The sequence below is a fragment of the Botryllus schlosseri genome, chromosome 13 (genome assembly GCF_051294905.1).
Source record: "Botryllus schlosseri isolate E-star chromosome 13, Bs_hap1, whole genome shotgun sequence".
Taxonomy (NCBI): Eukaryota; Metazoa; Chordata; class Ascidiacea; order Stolidobranchia; family Styelidae; genus Botryllus; species Botryllus schlosseri.
The window spans coordinates 24400625-24420347 of NC_137248.1; the positions used below are offsets into that span (position 1 = coordinate 24400625).

The following is a 19723-nucleotide window of genomic DNA, read 5'->3' on the forward strand; positions in this document are numbered from 1 at the left end:
TGGAATTTGAATGGCTCACTCGCAACTCATCTCATACCAAGGCCATAGCCTATAAAGGGCACGGAACACGGAACTTGTGCTTAGTGGAATATCGAGGGTTTTTTTCACAGAAGTTGGATGCGTGCAATATGTCTATATCGCTTACAGTCCGTACACTTCCGCGATCTCTGTAAAGCGAAACCAAAGGAACGAAAGAATCAACCCGATATCAGATGTCACTGATCGATTTTGTTCGTGAAAACACTACAAAAATTCTCATTGAAACTATCATGCCGTTATCGAATACGGTTTGGTGAACGTAGATTTATTATCCCGTCATTGTGCAGGCCGATTTAATATATCGCAATGCGATATTGCGATATATTACTTATAATATCGCAGATTAGAGCCCTTAATATATCGCAAATATCGCACCCCATATAAACCCACCCAAAAGCATTAAAAACACTGGTTTTGTAAGGGAAAATGTCGTATGTTCCATTACTCGTGTAAACAAGCCAACAACGAATCGAGGTCCTTTCTTTGTCGAGCAAACAAGACTCCTTCAAGAGAAAAATCAGAGAGTGCAGAGTTGAACTCGTCTTTGCGGTAGTTGATGAAAGAGAAGTCTGCTTCCACACGAGATGTGGTGGGCATGACCGTTGCTAAACCAGCAGCAAACTGACGTAAGGATGCAAAACGCTGTCCAGCGGTGGCCCACACCTTGTTGAAGGACGCACTGTTCCCCACCTTCAGCAACGAAGCCTTGAATCTGGGCTCCTTGGCAACGGCCTCTTGCAACAGAAGGTGCTCATCTGTTATCCTCTTGAGAAAGTTGCCATCGAAACTATGCCTAATGCGAGGCTTGTGCTTTCTCACGAGATGCACGAAGTCAACTGTAGAAGTCTCAATCAAGGCCAAAGGTGTGTGGGGGGGCACCTCATCAAATTCTTGACTATAGCAGTTTCTTTCAGCCTTCATTTCCATAATTCCATTCAAAGCGACAAGATACAAAACCGATACTGATCGAAGTACTGAATTCCTTTCTGCATAACTTGCCAGATTTTCGAAATCTTCCAAGGCTGCCACACCCATGCACGTGACGAAGTCCTTCAACTTCTCTGCAGTGACTGAATAGGGCCCCATCTTGATCGCATTGCCAGGTGGTACAACTTCAGCAACGTCGCTCGGGTTGGTGATGAATTCGTCGACGGTTACTCCACATCTCTGGACGAGTTCATCTGCCAATCTTTCAATGTTGGTCATCTGCTGCGACATAGTTGCATTGCTGAGTTGCAAAGCATCAAACGTGATCATGATTGATGCCAAGAAATGATCCACGACTTGAAGAATGAGCCACCTGCAAAACATGAATATCATTCAATCACCAGTTCACTACAATGATAAACGAGTGTAGCATTGCATACCATGCCAAAGTAGGGTTATAAGCGAAAGACTTCTGTTGCATGTAAGTTGATACTCTCTCACGATTCGCTAATAACCACTTTGAAACCTTCGCCAAAGATTTCCACCGAGCCGTGATATAGTAGGGGCACTTCGTACTGCCCATACTTTGTATAAGAGTCTTCTGCCGACGAAGGTACCCAATAACTTCAGTCAACGGCTTCATGAATGTTAATACACCACAATCGTCGAGTTTAGTCACTGCCTTCTTTGTGACGAGGTCGAGCTGATGCGCAAGGCACCACAAACGATAAAACGCTTCCTTGCATAAAGATTCATTTCTTACGAGGGTCGAGAACCCTGCGGCATGGCCTGTCATATTTCCAGCTCCATCCGTTGATGAACCAATCAACTTCATGCGCCAATCGCTACACAAAGCGTCCATGAGCTTGATAAATTGATCAGCATAAACTTTCCCTGTGTGCGAGAGAGCAAACAATGCTATGGCAAGAAGATGGAACCCATTCGTGACTTCAGCACTGCCTTCAAATCCAACAACCGATGGGAATCGAATCCTCAAATCTAGGTGGGAGTCCTGTGAAACCTTATTGTTCGACTCATCGCAGCCAATGGAGAATGCCCACGAAGCTTTCATGATTTCAGACAGCGTCTGCAAACCAATCGCACATGCAATACGCGACATGTTCGAGGCTTCTCCCGGTGATATGGTGCCCACTTTCGCAGCAGCAGCCAAATTTTCTCGATCAGATCGCACGACTTTTGCAACCTGACGAAAGCTGAGAGCTGCAGCAACACAATCAAGCACATGGTTGAATTGTGCCTTGTTTCGAATGGTGACAGTGTAGGATATCACGTCACCGGCTTCGTTCTTCACCGGCGTGAACGCACGCATCGCGATGTCTCCAGCCAATGACTCTTCCGTCGAGTCGAACAACATCTCTTTGACGATGACCTCGACAATCTTCTTGTCAATGGAGTAGGACAACCTCCCGTTCACGTCGTCCTTCTTGAAAAAGAACGCTTGCAGCTGAGCCTGAGAGAAGAACTCTTTGAAAGCGTCCGGCGCTGCTTCCTGATTATCTCTTGCTTGAATGTACTCCTTCCACTTATTCGGATGCTGTTGTTGCATGTGCTTGAGAACGTTTCCTGGGTTGAACTTGTCCTTCGTGAACGTTTGGAACGCTTTGGTCTTCTTGCGTTTCCGAACCGCGGCATCAGTTGGATGGGTTTCACGACCAAACACTTGGCAGAAAGAACACACAGCGGAATCAACGACGCCTCTGGCATCACGGCTTGCAACGCGTATGCCGAATCGCTCAACGTATGCCTTCTGAAATGGATACCTGCGTTTAGGAGGCATGTTGTTATATGCGGTCCCGCAGACGTTGTGTCGTTCTTGCCACGTATAGCCACAATTGCAGTGGCACTTATACTCACATAGATTACATTGCTTTGCTCTTTACTGTGTCGTAACACTTACTGAACGCAGAAACCAATCGTTTTTAAAGCGGGTGGAAATAGGACGCAGTGTATAATTCGCTGATCGCAGGGTAATGTTTCACGGCTTGCAACGCCTATGCCGTGCCGAATCGCGCAACGTAGGCCTTCTGATAGGGATACTTGCGTTCAGGAGGCATGTTCAACAAGGCAAAATAAGGTATGACAAGTGCCAGCAGCTGCTCACGGCCTAGGAAGCGCCCCACGGCCTGCAGTACGTCAGATTAATATATCGCACTTTTTAAGGCTTAATATATCTCATTGCGATATATTAAGGCAATTGCGATATATTAAATCGGCCTGGTCATTGTGTCATTTTTCGTAAAATGAAACACCATAGCAATAAACCAGTTATTTTCATAATAAGTAAAAATGCATTCGACTCACGTCTCGCAAATCTCGCACACAAAACTGTAACTAATAAGGTGTAGTCCAACTAACAAAGTTGTGTACTTACAAATGGACGTTAAATAGGGCGAGGTAGCGACAAAGGTCTTACACAAAACAATATATTTCAAAATGTTATTTGGTGTGTTATCAGTTATCACATGATTGAACCAACTTATCAAAATAACCAAAAGAAAGTAGTGTTGTGTGAAAATAAATGTCCGTTATCCTTATAGGTCGGAGCAAGTATCGGAGCCGGATTGGATTGGTACCTGGCAGAAAGATAGCAGAAAACGTGATGATTGTGTCATTTGCTGAGTATCCTCATTATGTTATTGTTGTTAATCAGTTCATTTTCTTTATCGTTCATGATTTGCTTAGTTTTTGCCTAAATTTCAAAACCATTGTATTTCTTGTCGATTCTAGTGTTATTTAGTTGGTAAATCTAGTGTTTTTTCACGAACCTCGAGTGGCAACACTGGGCTACACTGAAAGCTGTATAATGAATTCTCCCGATAATTGGACTCTGATCATTGTGACGTAACACTAGACAGGGATATAAACGGCTTTATATATTTGGGCCGTAACTATGGAGACAAGATGACTATAGCTCACTGACAGACTCGTGCTTGAAGTACACAAAACATCAGCCTAGATTCCCGATGCCAATAACCGTGCGCACTCGTATCTCAATCGGCGTGAAGCTATTAAAAGTTGTATGGATTTACTATACAATAAGCCGTGAGTTATCAATGGCGAAACCACTCGCCAATCGAATCCTGAAGTATCAATGTTTGTTTTCGCGGCGGCTGAGGCTACGCGGGCACAATGCCATTGTTGGGCACGGCACAAAGGACTCGTATAATTAATCGAAGAATGCCGCTATATCGTCCGAATATATCAAAAGTCATTACGTTCCAGGCCTAGAGGAAGCGACAGAATAGGTTAATTCTTTACCCTATCAAGACAAGGCACGGAAATGTCATCTCCAGAAAACGGATCGAGGAAAACCAAGGCTAAGAACATATCAACGTACTGTCGCATTAAACCGTGCGACGACAGCAGCGCAGAGATCGATCATCAAGTTAACCAGTCTTACGAAACCGGGGTGAAAGCCAGGCAGATCATCCAATTCACGAGACCAAACAATTCATATTTATCATCATCTCCAGGAGGCAGAAAATCGCAACAGTACACCTTCAATCAAGTATTCTCTGAAGATGCGAGTCAGGACCACATATTCGAGACCGTGGGGAAAGATGTTATTGACAATGCTCTTAGCGGATTCAACGGTACTATATTCGCATACGGGCAGACGGGAACTGGAAAAACCTATACGATCATGGGTGAAGAATTGGAGTATGATGACGCAGATTCTTGGGGATTAGTCCCTAGGGCTCTTAATTACATCTTCGACAAACTAAAGCAAAGAGAACAAGCATTTGAAGTTATGATTTCATTTTTAGAGATATACAAGGAAAACATGCTCGACTTGCTCACGGCTGAATCTTTTCTGTACGACAAAAAGCTGATTGTCCAAAAGAAGAAAGTTTCTTGTAAAATGGACGACGATGGTGTACGACTAGAAGGTCTTTGTTTACAGAAAGTCAACGGTCCTAACGAAGCTATGGAGATATTCATGGACGGGTACGAAAACAGGGAGGTTGCTGAGACGTACGCCAACGACAGATCCTCCAGATCGCACGCTATATTCACAGTTTATATTCGCATTGAGGACGACACGGGAACGCTGCTGTCTAAACTTAATTTCGTAGATTTGGCAGGATCAGAGAGGGTAAGCAAAGACAAATTAAACGGGGATTTAGCTGCCGAAGCGAAAGAGATAAACAGATCGCTGCTTTTCTTACATAAGGTAATCAAGTCGATATCATCGGGGACTAAACCGGAGACTTTCAGAAACACGATGATTACAAAAATACTCCGGGACAGTCTGATAGGTAACTCGATGACTAGTTTAATTTCGACGATAAGTATCGAACAACAAAACTTCGAAGAGACGCTTGCCACTTGCGATTTCGCGCACAGCGTCTCTAAAATCAAGACGAAGCCCAGAAAAAACAAGACCGAAGACATAAATCGCATTCTTGAGACTCTTCGACAGGATAATGATGAGTTGAGAAGAAGAATCGCAGAATTAGAAAAACAGCAACAAAAACCACCAAGTCCGGACCAAGAAGACATGAAAAAATTAATCGTGGAATATTACAACGATGACAGTCCAGATTCGACTTTGCAAATAAGACAGGATGACGATACGTCTCAATTTTGCTTCCGAACTTTGAAGGAAATAGCAAAAAGTGATAATGAAAATAATGCAGTCAAGGCGACACCACTAACGGAAGAGGAAAAGAGAGACCTCGATACTAGATTACAGAGATTTATCGGCGAAAACGGGACTGAGTTCACGACCAGAGACAACCCCAGCGAAGCGCAGTACTGCATTCAGAGCATGAAACAAATCATCAGGGAAATGGACGAACAGCCCAAGAAGAAAGGATGCTGCTAACAAGCAGGGCTGGGCATAATCGATTGCCTGAGTTATTTGATTCTGAATCTAGTACTAGGCTTCGAGTCCAGTATTCGCGAATCGCTTGTTACGACGCCATGCCAGTAGGAATGATGTGAGAAGTTCAAATATGCACCTTTTATGCTGCCAGAAATAATTAATGTCACTTCTACACCACATTAAAGATAATTTGGAATTTTATTCGACGATACCTATTTCAATGCACTTTCTGACAATGATGTGTGTTGTGCACGACTTCAAAGATATGTCGTTTCAAGTATAGGGTTGCATTTAAAACAAACGGTGTTTTAAAACACTTTCTTTGAAACATGTTTCAAACAGTGTTTTAAGCAAAGGCCTTTTTAAAAAAAGCAAAATTGTGCCTTTTTTAAGTGGTAAAATTATGCCATAATTGTGTAAATATTTGCCCAAAAACATGTTGTATGAGCCTATATGGACAATTACCACCCGATTTAGCCGAAGTATATCGATATGGGATGGTTGGAACACTCATTATAGTCGGTTCAACAGTTACAGTACAGATATTTCGTAAAAAGAGCTATATTTAATTGTCAATATCAAACCATTGTGACGTCACAATTGAATATTTGTTACGCCATGCCTTAAAAAAACATGTTTTGAATTAGGGCCTTATTTTAAACATGTTTGTTTTTAATTGATTTTTTGTTTTAAGTGCAACCCTGGCTTCAACTGTGTGTCTACGACATGTTTCGTATGCTGCGATACGAACATTCCCGGTGTCACGGCTTCCACAGTTGAAAATATTATCGAAGATATCATTTTCGCTGATAAATTATCTCTTAGTGGCAAAGGAGCGTGTAATTTCAGTGCTCAAAAGCGTCATCTCACTCGATTCGAATCATTATGATTGATATACTCGATTCGGATTCGATTATACTAGAATCATTGTGCCCGGCCTTACTAATAAGTGATTGTGTACTGTATCCGGGCGAGTCAAATCCGTCTTTGGTCCATGCAAATATCCGCCCGGGAGACGGGCTCGACCTACAAATATTGACAGGGAGAAAACTATGTGTTCACCTGTTGAATGACGGCTGTCTATTGAATGAGAGGCGTTAAAACGCGCGATAACTTCAACATCTGTCTCAGAAACTATTGTAATAGCGACTCGATACACTACCGGTCGTTTGAGGCTTTTGTCACATTGTTATCGGGGTTGTTAAGTAAACGTAATGATGTGTGGAAGAACACGACCAACAGTCAATGTATAGTTACTTAATAGCTTCAAACTTTTTTCTGATGCGATCAACGTTTCAGCTGAGAATGCGCCGTACGAACTGCCGTAAAATCATATGACTTATTTACGAATACTCCGTAGGCCTTCGAATATTTCGCTATGTATCTGGATATTACAAATACAATGGTTTCTACTTCGAAATTGCCATTATATTAATCCATTTGCATAGTGTGCCTCTGAAACTTATGAATAGGTATCGTATTTTACCTAGGCAGCATCTATAGGCATGGTGTAAACGCGATAGCAAACGACGGTAAATTCCTGAAACCATGAAGTGAAAGGTTTAACCTCATCACGAACCGACGGACATACTGCGGGATCGGCAATGTATTATTAAATGGCATGCGACTCCAAATAGGCTACCAAAAACTGAGCATGGGCACGGGCCGGATAAGTTACATTTAGTAACATGTCCAAACTAATCCAAGTGCAACAAGAAAATGAAGATTTGAAAAGTGCTGAAGTGAATAGTCTCGAGAAGGAAATTTAGTGATACTTTTAGTATCCGATCGAATGTGACTTCTTTCAAAACATCAGAGTGCGTCTTCTGGACTAATGAAAAATGACTCATGCCATTACAAATCGGTGCAATGTCCGATAGTATATCGAGTTGCTGTGATACAGTGGTTATGTCAACCAGTCGTCCTGACAATTTCGCTTAAAGACGTAATGCAGTTAGAGTTGCCATTTTCTTTACAAAATACAAAGTGCAAAAAGTAGTTTTGTCTAAAAATGTCACGTAAAAGTGGAATTATCTATACAACCTCTTAAGTAGGTGTAGTTCAAATAGGTATCAACCTGTATTTGAGTAATCCAAAATAGTAGAAGTGATTCGTTACTAACCACTTTTGCTAGTCGGGATGGAGAAAGTGTATTTCGCGCTCATATGGCAACGTCATTGGGAATATTGAACACGATATTTGCGCGATTGCAACCAATCCGGCTAAATACGGCATTTTATTGTTGAATATGGTGCGTGAAATGTCAGACAATTGTTACTATACTCCGCGGATCTCTTGGTAATTTTGTGACAATAACATATAGGCCTATGTCATGAATACAGCAAGCGCCAGTGATTGTTTCGTAAATATGGGTATTGGGGCATTCTATATGCCGTGCTTGAATAGTGCAAATTTAGATGCTATGATCCACCTCCTGCACTGCCCGCATTCTGACCTTATTGAATTTGCATCTGGTGAAGTAGACCTAAATATCATTTGCACTCACTCATGTATGGGCAGTGGTGTAGGACGCTTGACACGCTAACGCGACTTCCATAAGGATTGTTGCGATTTGAAATGGTTTTTCGATCTTTCGTTTCTCTATACTGCACTAGCAGTGCGTGTACGCTGTACAGTGGCCTACACAATTGTTTACACTCCACCAATCCGTCTCGGTTTTATGCTGTGTATTGTGATTCCAAAACAAAACTTTTTTCTAAACCAGTCCTTCTCAGCCTGTTTCAATTCGTGACCCCTTTTAATGCAATGTGTCATTGTGCGGCCCACCATTACATATAAGTATGACCGAACCAATCCGAAAGTAATTCGACGTACAATGAGTCGTGTGAGTAAATAGTAGGGCTGGGCACAATGATTCGAGTACTCGAATCTGAATCGACTATTAATTTTAATGATTCGAGTCGAGTAGTAAAATACGATTTTTTCGAGTACTGAAATTATACGCTTCTCGCCACTGAAAGTCAATTTATCCTCGTGAATTATAGTTTCGATACTAATTTTCACTGGTGAAGCCTTGAAACCTTGATTGGCGGTATCGTAGCATACGAAACATATGGTACGAAGCTACGAAAATTACTGGACGTAGCACATTTCTGAAGTCATGATTATCTCACAACATTGTCACCAAGTGGAATGAAATCGGTATGGTCGAATAAATACCAAATTATCATTTATGAGACGGCTAAAAGGCACTATATTCCTTGTGGGGGCATAAACGGTACATATTTGAACTTTGAAGTATTACATTCTTTTATGACGTCATAACGAGTGATACTCGATTACTCGACTCGACTCGAAGCATATTACGTGATTCAGAATCGAATCACTCAGGTACTCGATTTTGCCCAGCCCTAGTAACGAGTTATACGCCCACAAGTGATATTGCGTGGCAATTTGAGAGTACGAGTGTATCAAGCAGACAAGAATACACTAAAAGATGATTGCAAACGAGAAGCAGTAATTCGTTTTGATTGTATTGTAATGCTGATAGTGTTTGATCTGATGAAATCATTACTAAAGCCGGATTGAAATGTGAAAATATGGAGAATGTATCAAGTACACAGAGGTGGTCAAAGCAGTCAGCGATGCTACTCCAGTAGAAGTAACGCCACGAATTTCTATTCCTATTACAAATAGATGTAAGTATTTCCGAGAATGACTATGTCACGAATACATAGAATCTTAGAAAACATATTCAGTTACCACGATACAAGTGTTATTTCACATGGGTCATACGAGAATTCAGCAGGTAAAATTGATCAAAATTACTTTCAACCTTTTCAAAACCCAAAGTGTAAAAATTTAGTAGTTTTGCGTACAAACTCCTCCGGTAGAAGTGAAAGCAGTCCAAAAACATAAGATCTTTAGTAAGCATCAGTGCAAGTATACAGAAGCTACTGGAGTACTCCGAAAAAGTAGAAATATTTCGCTACCAGGGTTGTAGTTAGGGATGGTGTGAACGCGAGGTTCACGTTCGCGTTCTGTGTGTGAACCTCGGGAATTTAGAGGTTCGCGTTCACAACAGAACCTTGGTAGGTTCTACACTGTGAACCTTTTTCATATATTACAATTTTCACTTCATAATGACATCCTTGGTTCGAATTTATTGCATTTCAACTGCGGGCCACTCTATGAATGACGCCGGCAGCATAAAAAACAAACTCAAAACGAGCATGCACTTTGACAATCTCAAAGATTTTACTTGCTTTGCTACAAAAGTTTGCTCGAAATATCCAACTTTCCATTCGTGAATATTTAGTGACTCTCTGCTGTGAGCTTGACCCGCAATCACACAACATCACGAGCGACATACATAACATGTAGAGAGCGAATGATGCTTATTCAACCAATCAATGAGATTGATATCGTTTTTTGATGTAACAAATCTAGCTAGCGTACGGGGTCAATCTTCACTTCATATGTTTACTGTATCATTAAAACCAAACCCGTGTGATTAAGGTGTTGGCTACAGCTGTGTAACTTTTGGGGTATAGCCTAATATCGGTAGCAAGTGTGAAAACCTGTTTTACACTCTTCCCAATATCAATGTAGCAATACTCATAGACCGAATACATTGCATGCCCGGTCCGGTCAAGACCGTTTAGGCGTAAGCTTATATTCCCTGGCAACTCCTCGTCGAAATTATTGGCAAAGCGACGGATGATATTGATTTTATGGGAGTATTATATCATTTGATTGCCTCATTTGATACATTTAGCGACGTTTAAAACGTCAGTAGGCTATATACTTCAGCATTGTGGCATTAAGTGGCCCGAGTCGTCGCTAGGTATCGTGTACATTAATATAGGCTATCACTTGATTGAAAGATAGGGTTGGAATTAGCAATATGACGTCACGTGACGTCACGAGGTTCACGTTCGCGTTCACACAGAACCTTTCAAAGAGGTTCGCGTTCACACGAACCTGAACCTTTCAGAGGTTCACACCATCCCTAGTTGTAGTGACTCGAGTAGCGATTTTTTGGTGACTCGACTTGGCTCGGGTCAGTTTCTAAACAATGAAAAATGATTCGAGTCGACTCGAGTCAATATGTGTATTGACTCGACTTGTACTCGAGTCATTGCGCATGACTCGGACGAAGTCATATGACTCGACACTTGGTCTACCAAGACAGACAGATATTGCATTGTAATTTCGAAGAATAGTACCGTTATTCCACTATTATCATTTCGTCTACCAGTACTGGTACTTGAAAATGCTACCAGAAACTGTTAAAGGTGAGGAAGTCACGATATTATGAATGCGAAGCATTTGATATCACCGAGCAGGGTTGTAAAAGTGGGTTTCACAAGACATTAACTTGGAAATGGGCAGTCAACACAATGACTTGGACTCGACCCGAGTCAAAGCACTATGACTTGGACTCGACACTCTACTCCGTGACTTGGACTCGGTGGTGAATTGAAAATTACTCCACTTCACTCGAGTCAAAACTATAAAACTGAGATTTGACTTGTGAATCGGAACCTTGTGACTTGGTTGCAACCCTGTTTGTTACTGACGACATCCGCAAATCAGTCATGGAAGAATCTTGCTATGGATAGAAATCTGTAATTATAGTATGGAGCTAGTGAAACGGGTATGGTATACGTAATTTTACCTTTCCAAGTCATGCAATATCAGGTCCTGCTGAACGAAGCTAGTTCACACTTTCAACAACGAAAAATAAACGACTAAACTCGACCATCTTCAACATCGTATTATTTTATAATTGCAAAATTATGAAAAGAAAATAAGGAAAAGCTATAACAGAACTCTAAAACCAAAGAGTTCGATTAACTAAAATGAAACAGTTTTCGCAAGTGGTTGTAAAGACAATAATGGTAACCTATCAGCCTAATGAAGGAAACAAACAAAATACGGTCTTCATTTTGAATTTCAGCAGTGGCGTGCGGTGAGGTTCATGGTTGCACTGACCCCGTGAGAGTCGGATTTACAAACCCAAAAAGGTACCTAATTCAATCAGCTTTATATATTTCATATCTCATCAGCATTCTTGGAAAGCTTCACTGCGCTGCGATTTTAGATTTGTTTGGGGGATTCTGGCCATCTGAGATTGGTATTTGGATTTTCGGAACCAGTACGGCGTATCATTCGATTAACGCCAATTAATATAAAGTCCGAGCTTTCTTGATTGATTGCATGGCTTGGCTCACATCTCCTTCCATCCTATACTTCTGAACAAACAATATCCGTATTGCATAATTTTGGGAGTAAAAATATTCAAAATCACTGTAGGTTCCACAATTTTCTGTTACTCATTCTTCCCTGACCGCACGTCACTGAATTTGATTTTCGTGCAATGTCAAAGTGATCAATAAATACGGTCCTATTTGGCTTCGTCATCCAACCCTCTGAAAGAGGCTTAATATCTCGATGGTCCCTCGTCCCTTCTCATGCCAGGCGGAGGTGATCTGCTTGGCATCCTGTGTACAGCACCAGGTCTGGGCGGCGATGGCCATCTGTGTCTCGGCGGTGGAAAAGGTCTCGGTTCTCCGTGATAGATGTGAGGCGGTGGCGGCGAATACGGTCGTCTGTGTGGCGATCTTGGTGAGGAGAACGGCATCCGCGGGTAATCCATCCTCGGTCCTGGACTGTAGCGATGCGGCGGGCTACGTCGATATGGTGGAGAAAACCGAGCTCGGGATCTGTTGAAATCTCCGCGATAAACGGGACGATCCCTGAGAAAAATCAAAATGTGTTGTAGGATAATCGGAGGCGATCAGAGTAGGCAGTAAGCGCAAGTCGTGTATTTCGACGATTTTCCAGCCTATCGTAGGATGTAAATCATCTGAACGAAATTTTCAGGAGGGGTCGGACAACTACTGGGTTTTCAGCTTTTCTAAATCAGAATGATAGCTACACAGTTTTTTTATAAATAGAATACAATTTGAGTTAACGATTTTGCAATGTCTAGAAACTTGAATTCAATTCCTTAATTAGAAAGTAAGACAAAAATCAAGTCCACCTCATATCAAATCTGCGCTCATTCTCCGAATGCCAAATGTCTTTACTGTACAGCAAGCTTGTCTCGTTTCGCACTATACAGTTCTTCTGTGGCATTTTCAGGAAAATCAGATTAGATTAGAATTAAAATTAGAGCATAGAGAAACATTTCACAAATTAGATTAAAATTAGATTACTACCTAGTTGTCTGATAACACGAATTAGAGCGAGATGCCGGTAATTTAATTCTAATCTAATTTTAATCTAGAATTACATAGTTGTCCGATTCTGCATTCAGGTACCAAAGTGCACTTTCACACACTTCCAATAGGTAGAAATGAGTAAAAACCACCAATTCCTGCGGTACATATCCCAGGGGTGTAGTGGGTTCTGCTTATGCGTATCTCCCCAAGGAATCATAAAAAGGTAATACACGCAATTAGAACCCACTACACCCCTGGGTTATATCTTCATAAGGATTGGTACAGTCGACTCATAACTCATTGACCGATTATTAGTAACGCCAGCGTAGCTGCAAATAAACCACACCCATCGATTATACCGAAGAAAGTAAATAAATTCTATCTATGACAACGATACTAGTTTTTCATCGAACGTCATGCCACTTATTTAGGCTTGTTTCACTTTAAAGTTTGAATATTCAATACATCGATTTATGAGCCTATCAATGAAACAATTATTTGCCCAACAGGCACACTACCATTCCAAACTAGACACTATTTCAAATCCTTGGTATTCTAATAAGTACCAACGTTGGATCTATTTTACCATTAGTCCGTCACATTGAAGTCACCTACCTGAAATGTGGACCGGGTGGAGGCAAATATCCCATATCTCTTGCTCGGCCGTCTTCAAACTGTTTCGAAAATGTTATATGTGAATCATATTATTAGAAGTAGGATTGCATTTGAAACAAAAATCATTTATTTAAAACAAACATGTTTACAACAAGGACCTTGTTTAAGACATGTTTTATATTGTGTTTTTATATACATGACGTCACCAATATTTAATTATGACGCCACAGTGGATTGACATTGACAATTGAAAATATATGGTAAATATGACTCTTTCGACGAAAAGGGTTTCCGACCGCTGTCATAAACAGACCAAAAATATCTTCAGGAACCCTCAGGACTACATCGTTATGCAGCATTTTTACGGTCGGCGGTAATCATCATCAGAACACCCATTCCGTACCAACGACGAATATCTCCATGCTAAAACTGTTGAACCGACAAGGATTTCGAGGGTTCCAGCCACCCTACATCGTATAAGTAGACTATTATGGGTGCAAACCGCCCGTAGGGTCATACTACATGGTTTTTCGGACGTATTTACACAATTACGGCCTAATTAGACAATGTATGAAAAAAATAATTTGTTGTTTTAATAACGGCATTTGTTTAAAACACTCTTTAAAACATATTTTAAACAAAGTGTTTTGAAACACCGTTCGTTTTAAATGCCGTAACCCTTTTATACGGTACGTCAGGCCTGTGCATTGTATAATGCAAGTGCGGCAAGTAAAGAATTGTTAATTCCAAATAGTGCGGAATAGTAGGGTATCTAATTAGCTCAGTCAGGGTTATTTAAAAACCTGCGTATATGATTGTAGTGCGTTATTGACGACTGTACTGTAATCGTAATCGCGTGTTTCATAAGCAATCGTAATCACGATCGATTACATTGATGCAGTAATCGACACATGTCTTCCAGCAACCCACGGTTTCATTGGTTATGGATAATTTCGTCATATACCTGAGTATCAATAAGGTAGCACACCCCTGCGTTATATCGCTAAAAACCCACCCTCCGGAAGTCCGGTGAATACGGGCGCCTTGGTGGTGGTGAAAGCGGTCTGTGCATTCTTGGAGAACTGAAAAATATACGTTAAATCAGGGGTCGCCAACTCAGAATGGGTCGCGGGCCACTTTTCAAAATTCCTAGAGGCCGCGGGCCGCATGACTTCAATATCGACATCAACATAGCCAACGCAGCTTAACAACTACGTATGATAACTCTACGTAAGCACAATGCTGTGCTCTCTTTCATGGGCGATGGGCATAGTCACCACAAAATGAGTAATGTTTTATTGAACAAACGCAAATACAACAAAATATATCATGCTCATCAATTTCATTATATTTTGAACAATGAGCTGCGCACGATACCCGACAACACTCTGTAGCAACTAAAACAGGGGTGGGCAACCTTTTTGCTACGGCCACATTTCGATTACTCATGTAGCCCGCGGCCGCATTCCGGTGCATAGTGGTAATAAACAAACTGGGGCCAAATATCCACGTCAAACCCACCATATCCATTGCTGGTACACTCCGGACAAATCTGTTTACTCATATCGGCTTAATAGGGGCACCGAGACCGTGAATATATCATGTTGTGAAGAGCGACAGGGATTCGTACTGTAGTCGCGCGAGCCGTGAAAATTTTTTCATGTTCATCATGAGTGAATTTCATCATTTAATATTAGTATAGTTTCACATATTACTATCAAATATTTATCCCTTCTCGGCCCATATGATCAGATTCACCGGTAGAGTTTATGCAGGGGGTGTCTGCAAAAACTTAGAGAAGTTATTATTGCTGTGGTGCATCTTTGGGTAGGTCAATTCTCATTAGTCCCCTATGTTGCATGCAGTTATTTCATGACCTCCCATTAGAATTGTCGTTATAGTGGAAATATATTGGATTTGCCCAAACGCAGGCCTACCAGAAAAAATAATTAATTCGGGATGAGGAGAACACGATTTAAAATTGGTATTTTTTTGTGGGGCGCATTATTTTTCTCCGCTATTCGCATCTGTGCTGTGGGACTCAGATTACGAAGGACACTGCTGTATTAAAATCCAAAATAAACTCGCATTGAAGCGCGCGTAGTGCGAAGAAAATTTCAAGAATAATTCAAACCTCACATTAATTAGGGAGTCAATTCGTAAATTCAATTCGCATAATATTGACAGCCGCCAACGCATCCTAATTGAATTGAGTGTCGACGGCCGCATATTTTTTCTTCTAATGCCACAGATTGGCTGCCCCAGGATTAAAGAATCGATATTGGGGTTAGTTAAAGACGCGGTAGCCTATTTGCTGGAAAACTATCTCCTCGTAAAGCATGGTCTCTTGGAGAGCCCGAACTCATTTATCAAGCCTCCCGGTCTTGGCAGTGGTGGGCCATTGCACGCCAAGGCAGTATGCCCATTCATATCAGCAAATTATTTCTCCATATAATGATATTATCATGCCGAACCGAAGGAATAGTGATATTGGGCACAGTAAAATGGCTTAATTTGAGCAACAACAACAACAACAACAATATGTTTAAACTGAAATCAATTTCGGCATTCCAAAATGGTTTACTGACCGTTCTTTCAAAATTTACCCAAATCAGGCCGCGGGCCGCAAAATAGGACCTCGCGGACAGACTTGGACAACTAGAAAATTTTCAGCTTTTCTGAATTAGATTAGAATTAAAATTAGAGCTACGCGGTCTTTCCAAATTAGATTAGAATTAAAATTAGAGCTACACAGCCTTTACCAAATTAGATTAGAATTAGAATTACAGCTACTAAGCTTTTTCCAAATTAGATTAGAATTAGAATTAGAGGTACTCAGTTCGCAAAAACTTGGAAATTGAATGACATTGTATATGGGAAATGAATACTGCAAAATTCAGTTCATATCAAATCACAGTGAGTGGTGCAAAGGCCGTCAGGCGATAAGCGCCACATATTTGTTGTTTAATAAACAACAACAACAACAGTGCATTCCCATACCCATGAGACTTCTGTACACCAAGCTTGGCTCGATTTTTACTATACTTTAACGAGATATTACTTCTTTTATGGTAATCATGGGCATCGCCAATGTTAGTCAGAACGGCGATGTACTTAACGTAAAGTTTTAAAAACTAGAATGTTGTTCGCAGACTACAAGCTACTCTAGCATGCTATTATTCGTCATAATATCTGCTATGACTGCACGGTGTAAGTAAGGCGATGGCGACTTGGCACTGGATTTCGCTGCGCAAGAGGAGATATTCTTGTTAACTCACTGCAATATAGTGCAATGTGCCTCGGACAAAGAGGCATTTTGATGAAAACAATAATTAGATTAGAACTAGAATTAGAGAATAGGGACATTTCACAAATTAGATTAGAATTAGAATTAGAACATGAGAACATTTCACAAATTAGATTAAAATTAGAATTAGAGCATCGAAACGTTTCACAAATTAGATTAGAATTAGATTACTTGCATTTCGCTCTAATTTAGTGAAATTAGACAACTAGAATTATCTAGTTGTCCAAGTCTGCTCGCGGGCCGCGTGTTGGTGACCCCTGCGTTAAATTATACAGCATGAGATTCTCGAGTCTATATGTGATAATTTCCTGGCATTGAAACGTCGCATGTACAATTTAGATCAGGGGTGGCCAACCTTTTCGGCCAAAGGGTCAAATGAGATTTACGTAACATTGCGCGGGCCACTTGAATGTTGCTGACCTTTAGTCTTCCGATAGGAGTGAACCGGGTTAGGTAACGGTAAAAACAATACTTGTAATCAGGGCTGTGGCGTCGGAGTCGGTGGAGACGGAGTCGGAGTCTGGGTAATTTTCGCTTGGTGGAGTTGGAGTTGGAGTCGTGAAAACTAGCTGGAGTCGGAGTCGTGGGGAAAATACTTACTGGAGTCGGAGTCGGAGTCGGAGTTTGTGAGAATGACCCTGACTTCGACTCCGACTCCAACTTCTCTATCATGAAAACATTTGCTTTCAAAGAGTTTTCAATAGAATTTTTATGTACCACCAATCACTGTTATTAATAACCATACAGATCAGGTGCGGCCAGCCCGTGGCACGCAGGCCAAATTTGGCACACGATAAGGTAAGGTGTGGCCTGCGAGGTAATTCTCGAAATTATTTATGACATCAGGTTCAATTGCAAGGCCAACCAAAATTTGATTAGCATGACCGCGAAATTTGATGATGACTAAAACAACAGTTCTGACGCATTGACGTATCCAGCGGCCAGCCATATTTATCCCAGATCTTCGTACAAGACCATAGAGCAGAATATTTCATAGCAGATTTATTTGACTTGAAATTTTTCTCGGTACTTCGCATGATTCATTGTCACTAGATTTCCTACATTCAGTATTTGAGCCCCCTTCTAAAAATTATAAATACATATTGTTCACAGAATGGAGTCTAACTATATTCGCAATTAGGAGATAACGTGTCGTCCAACATGCGGCTTCGCTTGTGCACTCGCAGCGAGATCGTCGACGAAACATTTGCACAAAATGATAGAGGCATGTTCACTGATACCGTCGATTTTGCTACGTCTAAACGTCGAATAATCCTGTCCTTGCCAAATGAGGCCAGTATGGTATACAGATGCGACCCCCAATGTATGTTAGCAACAGATTTATTGATATAATTCAGTGATTATCTTGCAAAAAAATTTCGCGCTTCGCGCGCCCATGGCCTGATTGCGCACTGCACAGTTGCATGACATATTGTTATCAATTATGTTAATTGCATAGTGGATAATTCGAGCTGTGCCACATGAAACAATTTAGCATGCTACCGTTAATCATATGTTTGCATATGTTTAATGGTTGTAAGATAGTCATTCAACCGACAATGTGGCATATAATTTTCGAAGTAAATTGTTAAAAATGCTGGAGTCGGAGTCGGGAGTCGGAATCGGAGTCGGTACGTTTAAAGACCCAGGAGTCGGAGTCGGTATATGGAAAATGTGTGGAGTCGGAGTCGGTGGAAAAATTTACCGACTCCCCAGCCCTGCTTATATTAATACAATAGCAATTTACAACGATGTGTGGCCACTATCAAAGAAGCGCCGTTATTTTCAATAAAAGTCATTTTCTCGCCGTTTATCACTAGCCTACAGTTAATAATTATAGATGACGATGTATATTGGTATAACGCCATTTTAATGATATCCAATAAGGAGTTGGTAAACCCGATAAGGCCTTCGTGAGTCGTATATTTTGTCGTGTGAACGTAGATAACAAAGTATAAATCGTACGATGTTTGGTGCATGTAATCTGTTGTGGTTATGATATATGTACGGATGTAATACAGCGTACATATACATTCATGATTATTAGCTAGTTCGGAGGTCGATATACATTCATGATTCTTTGCTAGTTCGGAAGTCGATAGACATTTATAAGTGCTTCGCTAATTGCAAGAAAAGATATATCGCATTTTGAACCATACGTGATTGGCAATAAAAGTTACAAGTCGTGGAGACGGAAACAAAATATATTCGTCAGTGTGATCCATCGAATACGTGTGCAATAGACAGGCCTGGTGGTACGTCAGCCAACAAGGTCGTACGGCGTGGTTAGCCGGTCCGTCGAACGGAAGAAGAAACACGCAGCGAATTGTAAACGCAACCTTCTTGGAGTCAGATATACAATTATACAACTACAAACGTTCGCTCTGCGTTAAAGTGGTGACCCTCCGACGTTCAATTAATCAAGACGACCGGCCGGCCGAGCGACAGAAAAATATTCGCCTTGCACAACGACGACAAAGAACATTCAGATATAATACGAAGAGACTATTGAACGAAACGTTCGCTCTGCGTTAAAGTGGTGACCTTCCGACGTTCAATCAATCAAGACCGACCGGCCGACCGACCGAAGACAATCAATATAAAGTTTCGCCTTTCACGACGGCGAGAAGGGGCAATACAGCAACGGACCACAGAAACGATCAATATAAAGACTCGCCTTGCAATACGGCGACGGTGGGAAAGTTCAATCAACAATCAGTGACGAGGACAGACATCAAAAGACATCGCGACGTTCTCGCAAGAAGAATTGACAACGAAGAAACGTTATTGCCAGGA

At 41.2% G+C, this 19723-nt stretch overlaps 2 protein-coding genes and 1 long non-coding RNA gene across 3 annotated transcripts in view; 1 reads left to right on the forward strand and 2 right to left on the reverse strand.

The window, feature by feature from the left end:
• Positions 1-3742: 3742 nt before the first annotated feature.
• Positions 3743-7235, forward strand: LOC145453689 (kinesin-like protein KLP2). Its single transcript, XM_080331664.1, has one exon. The coding sequence runs from the start codon at positions 4268-4270 to the stop codon at positions 5813-5815; it is 1548 nt and encodes a 515-aa protein (XP_080187790.1). The 5' UTR covers positions 3743-4267; the 3' UTR covers positions 5816-7235.
• A 4295-nt stretch (positions 7236-11530) lies between these two features.
• Positions 11531-19723, reverse strand: part of LOC145453686 (uncharacterized) — a 41849-nt gene continuing 33656 nt past the window's right edge. The window contains exons 15-17 of the mRNA XM_080331659.1: positions 14636-14702; positions 13621-13679; positions 11531-12537 (exon numbers count right to left, since the gene is read on the reverse strand). Of these exons, the coding sequence (XP_080187785.1) occupies positions 12222-12537; positions 13621-13679; positions 14636-14702 (442 nt within the window). The 3' untranslated portion in view covers positions 11531-12221. The remainder of the gene's footprint in view (positions 12538-13620; positions 13680-14635; positions 14703-19723) is intronic.
• Positions 19069-19585, reverse strand: LOC145453701 (uncharacterized). The gene is made up of 2 exons (XR_013919881.1): positions 19472-19585; positions 19069-19330 (listed from the first exon to the last, which is right to left on the reverse strand). It is a non-coding gene; the product is annotated as an uncharacterized LOC145453701 (long non-coding RNA).

Excerpts from the sequence above, each read along its gene's own strand:
- LOC145453689 (XM_080331664.1), top strand. The coding sequence starts at position 4,268 with ATGTCATCTCCAGAAAACGGATCGAGGAAAACCAAGGCTAAGAACATA.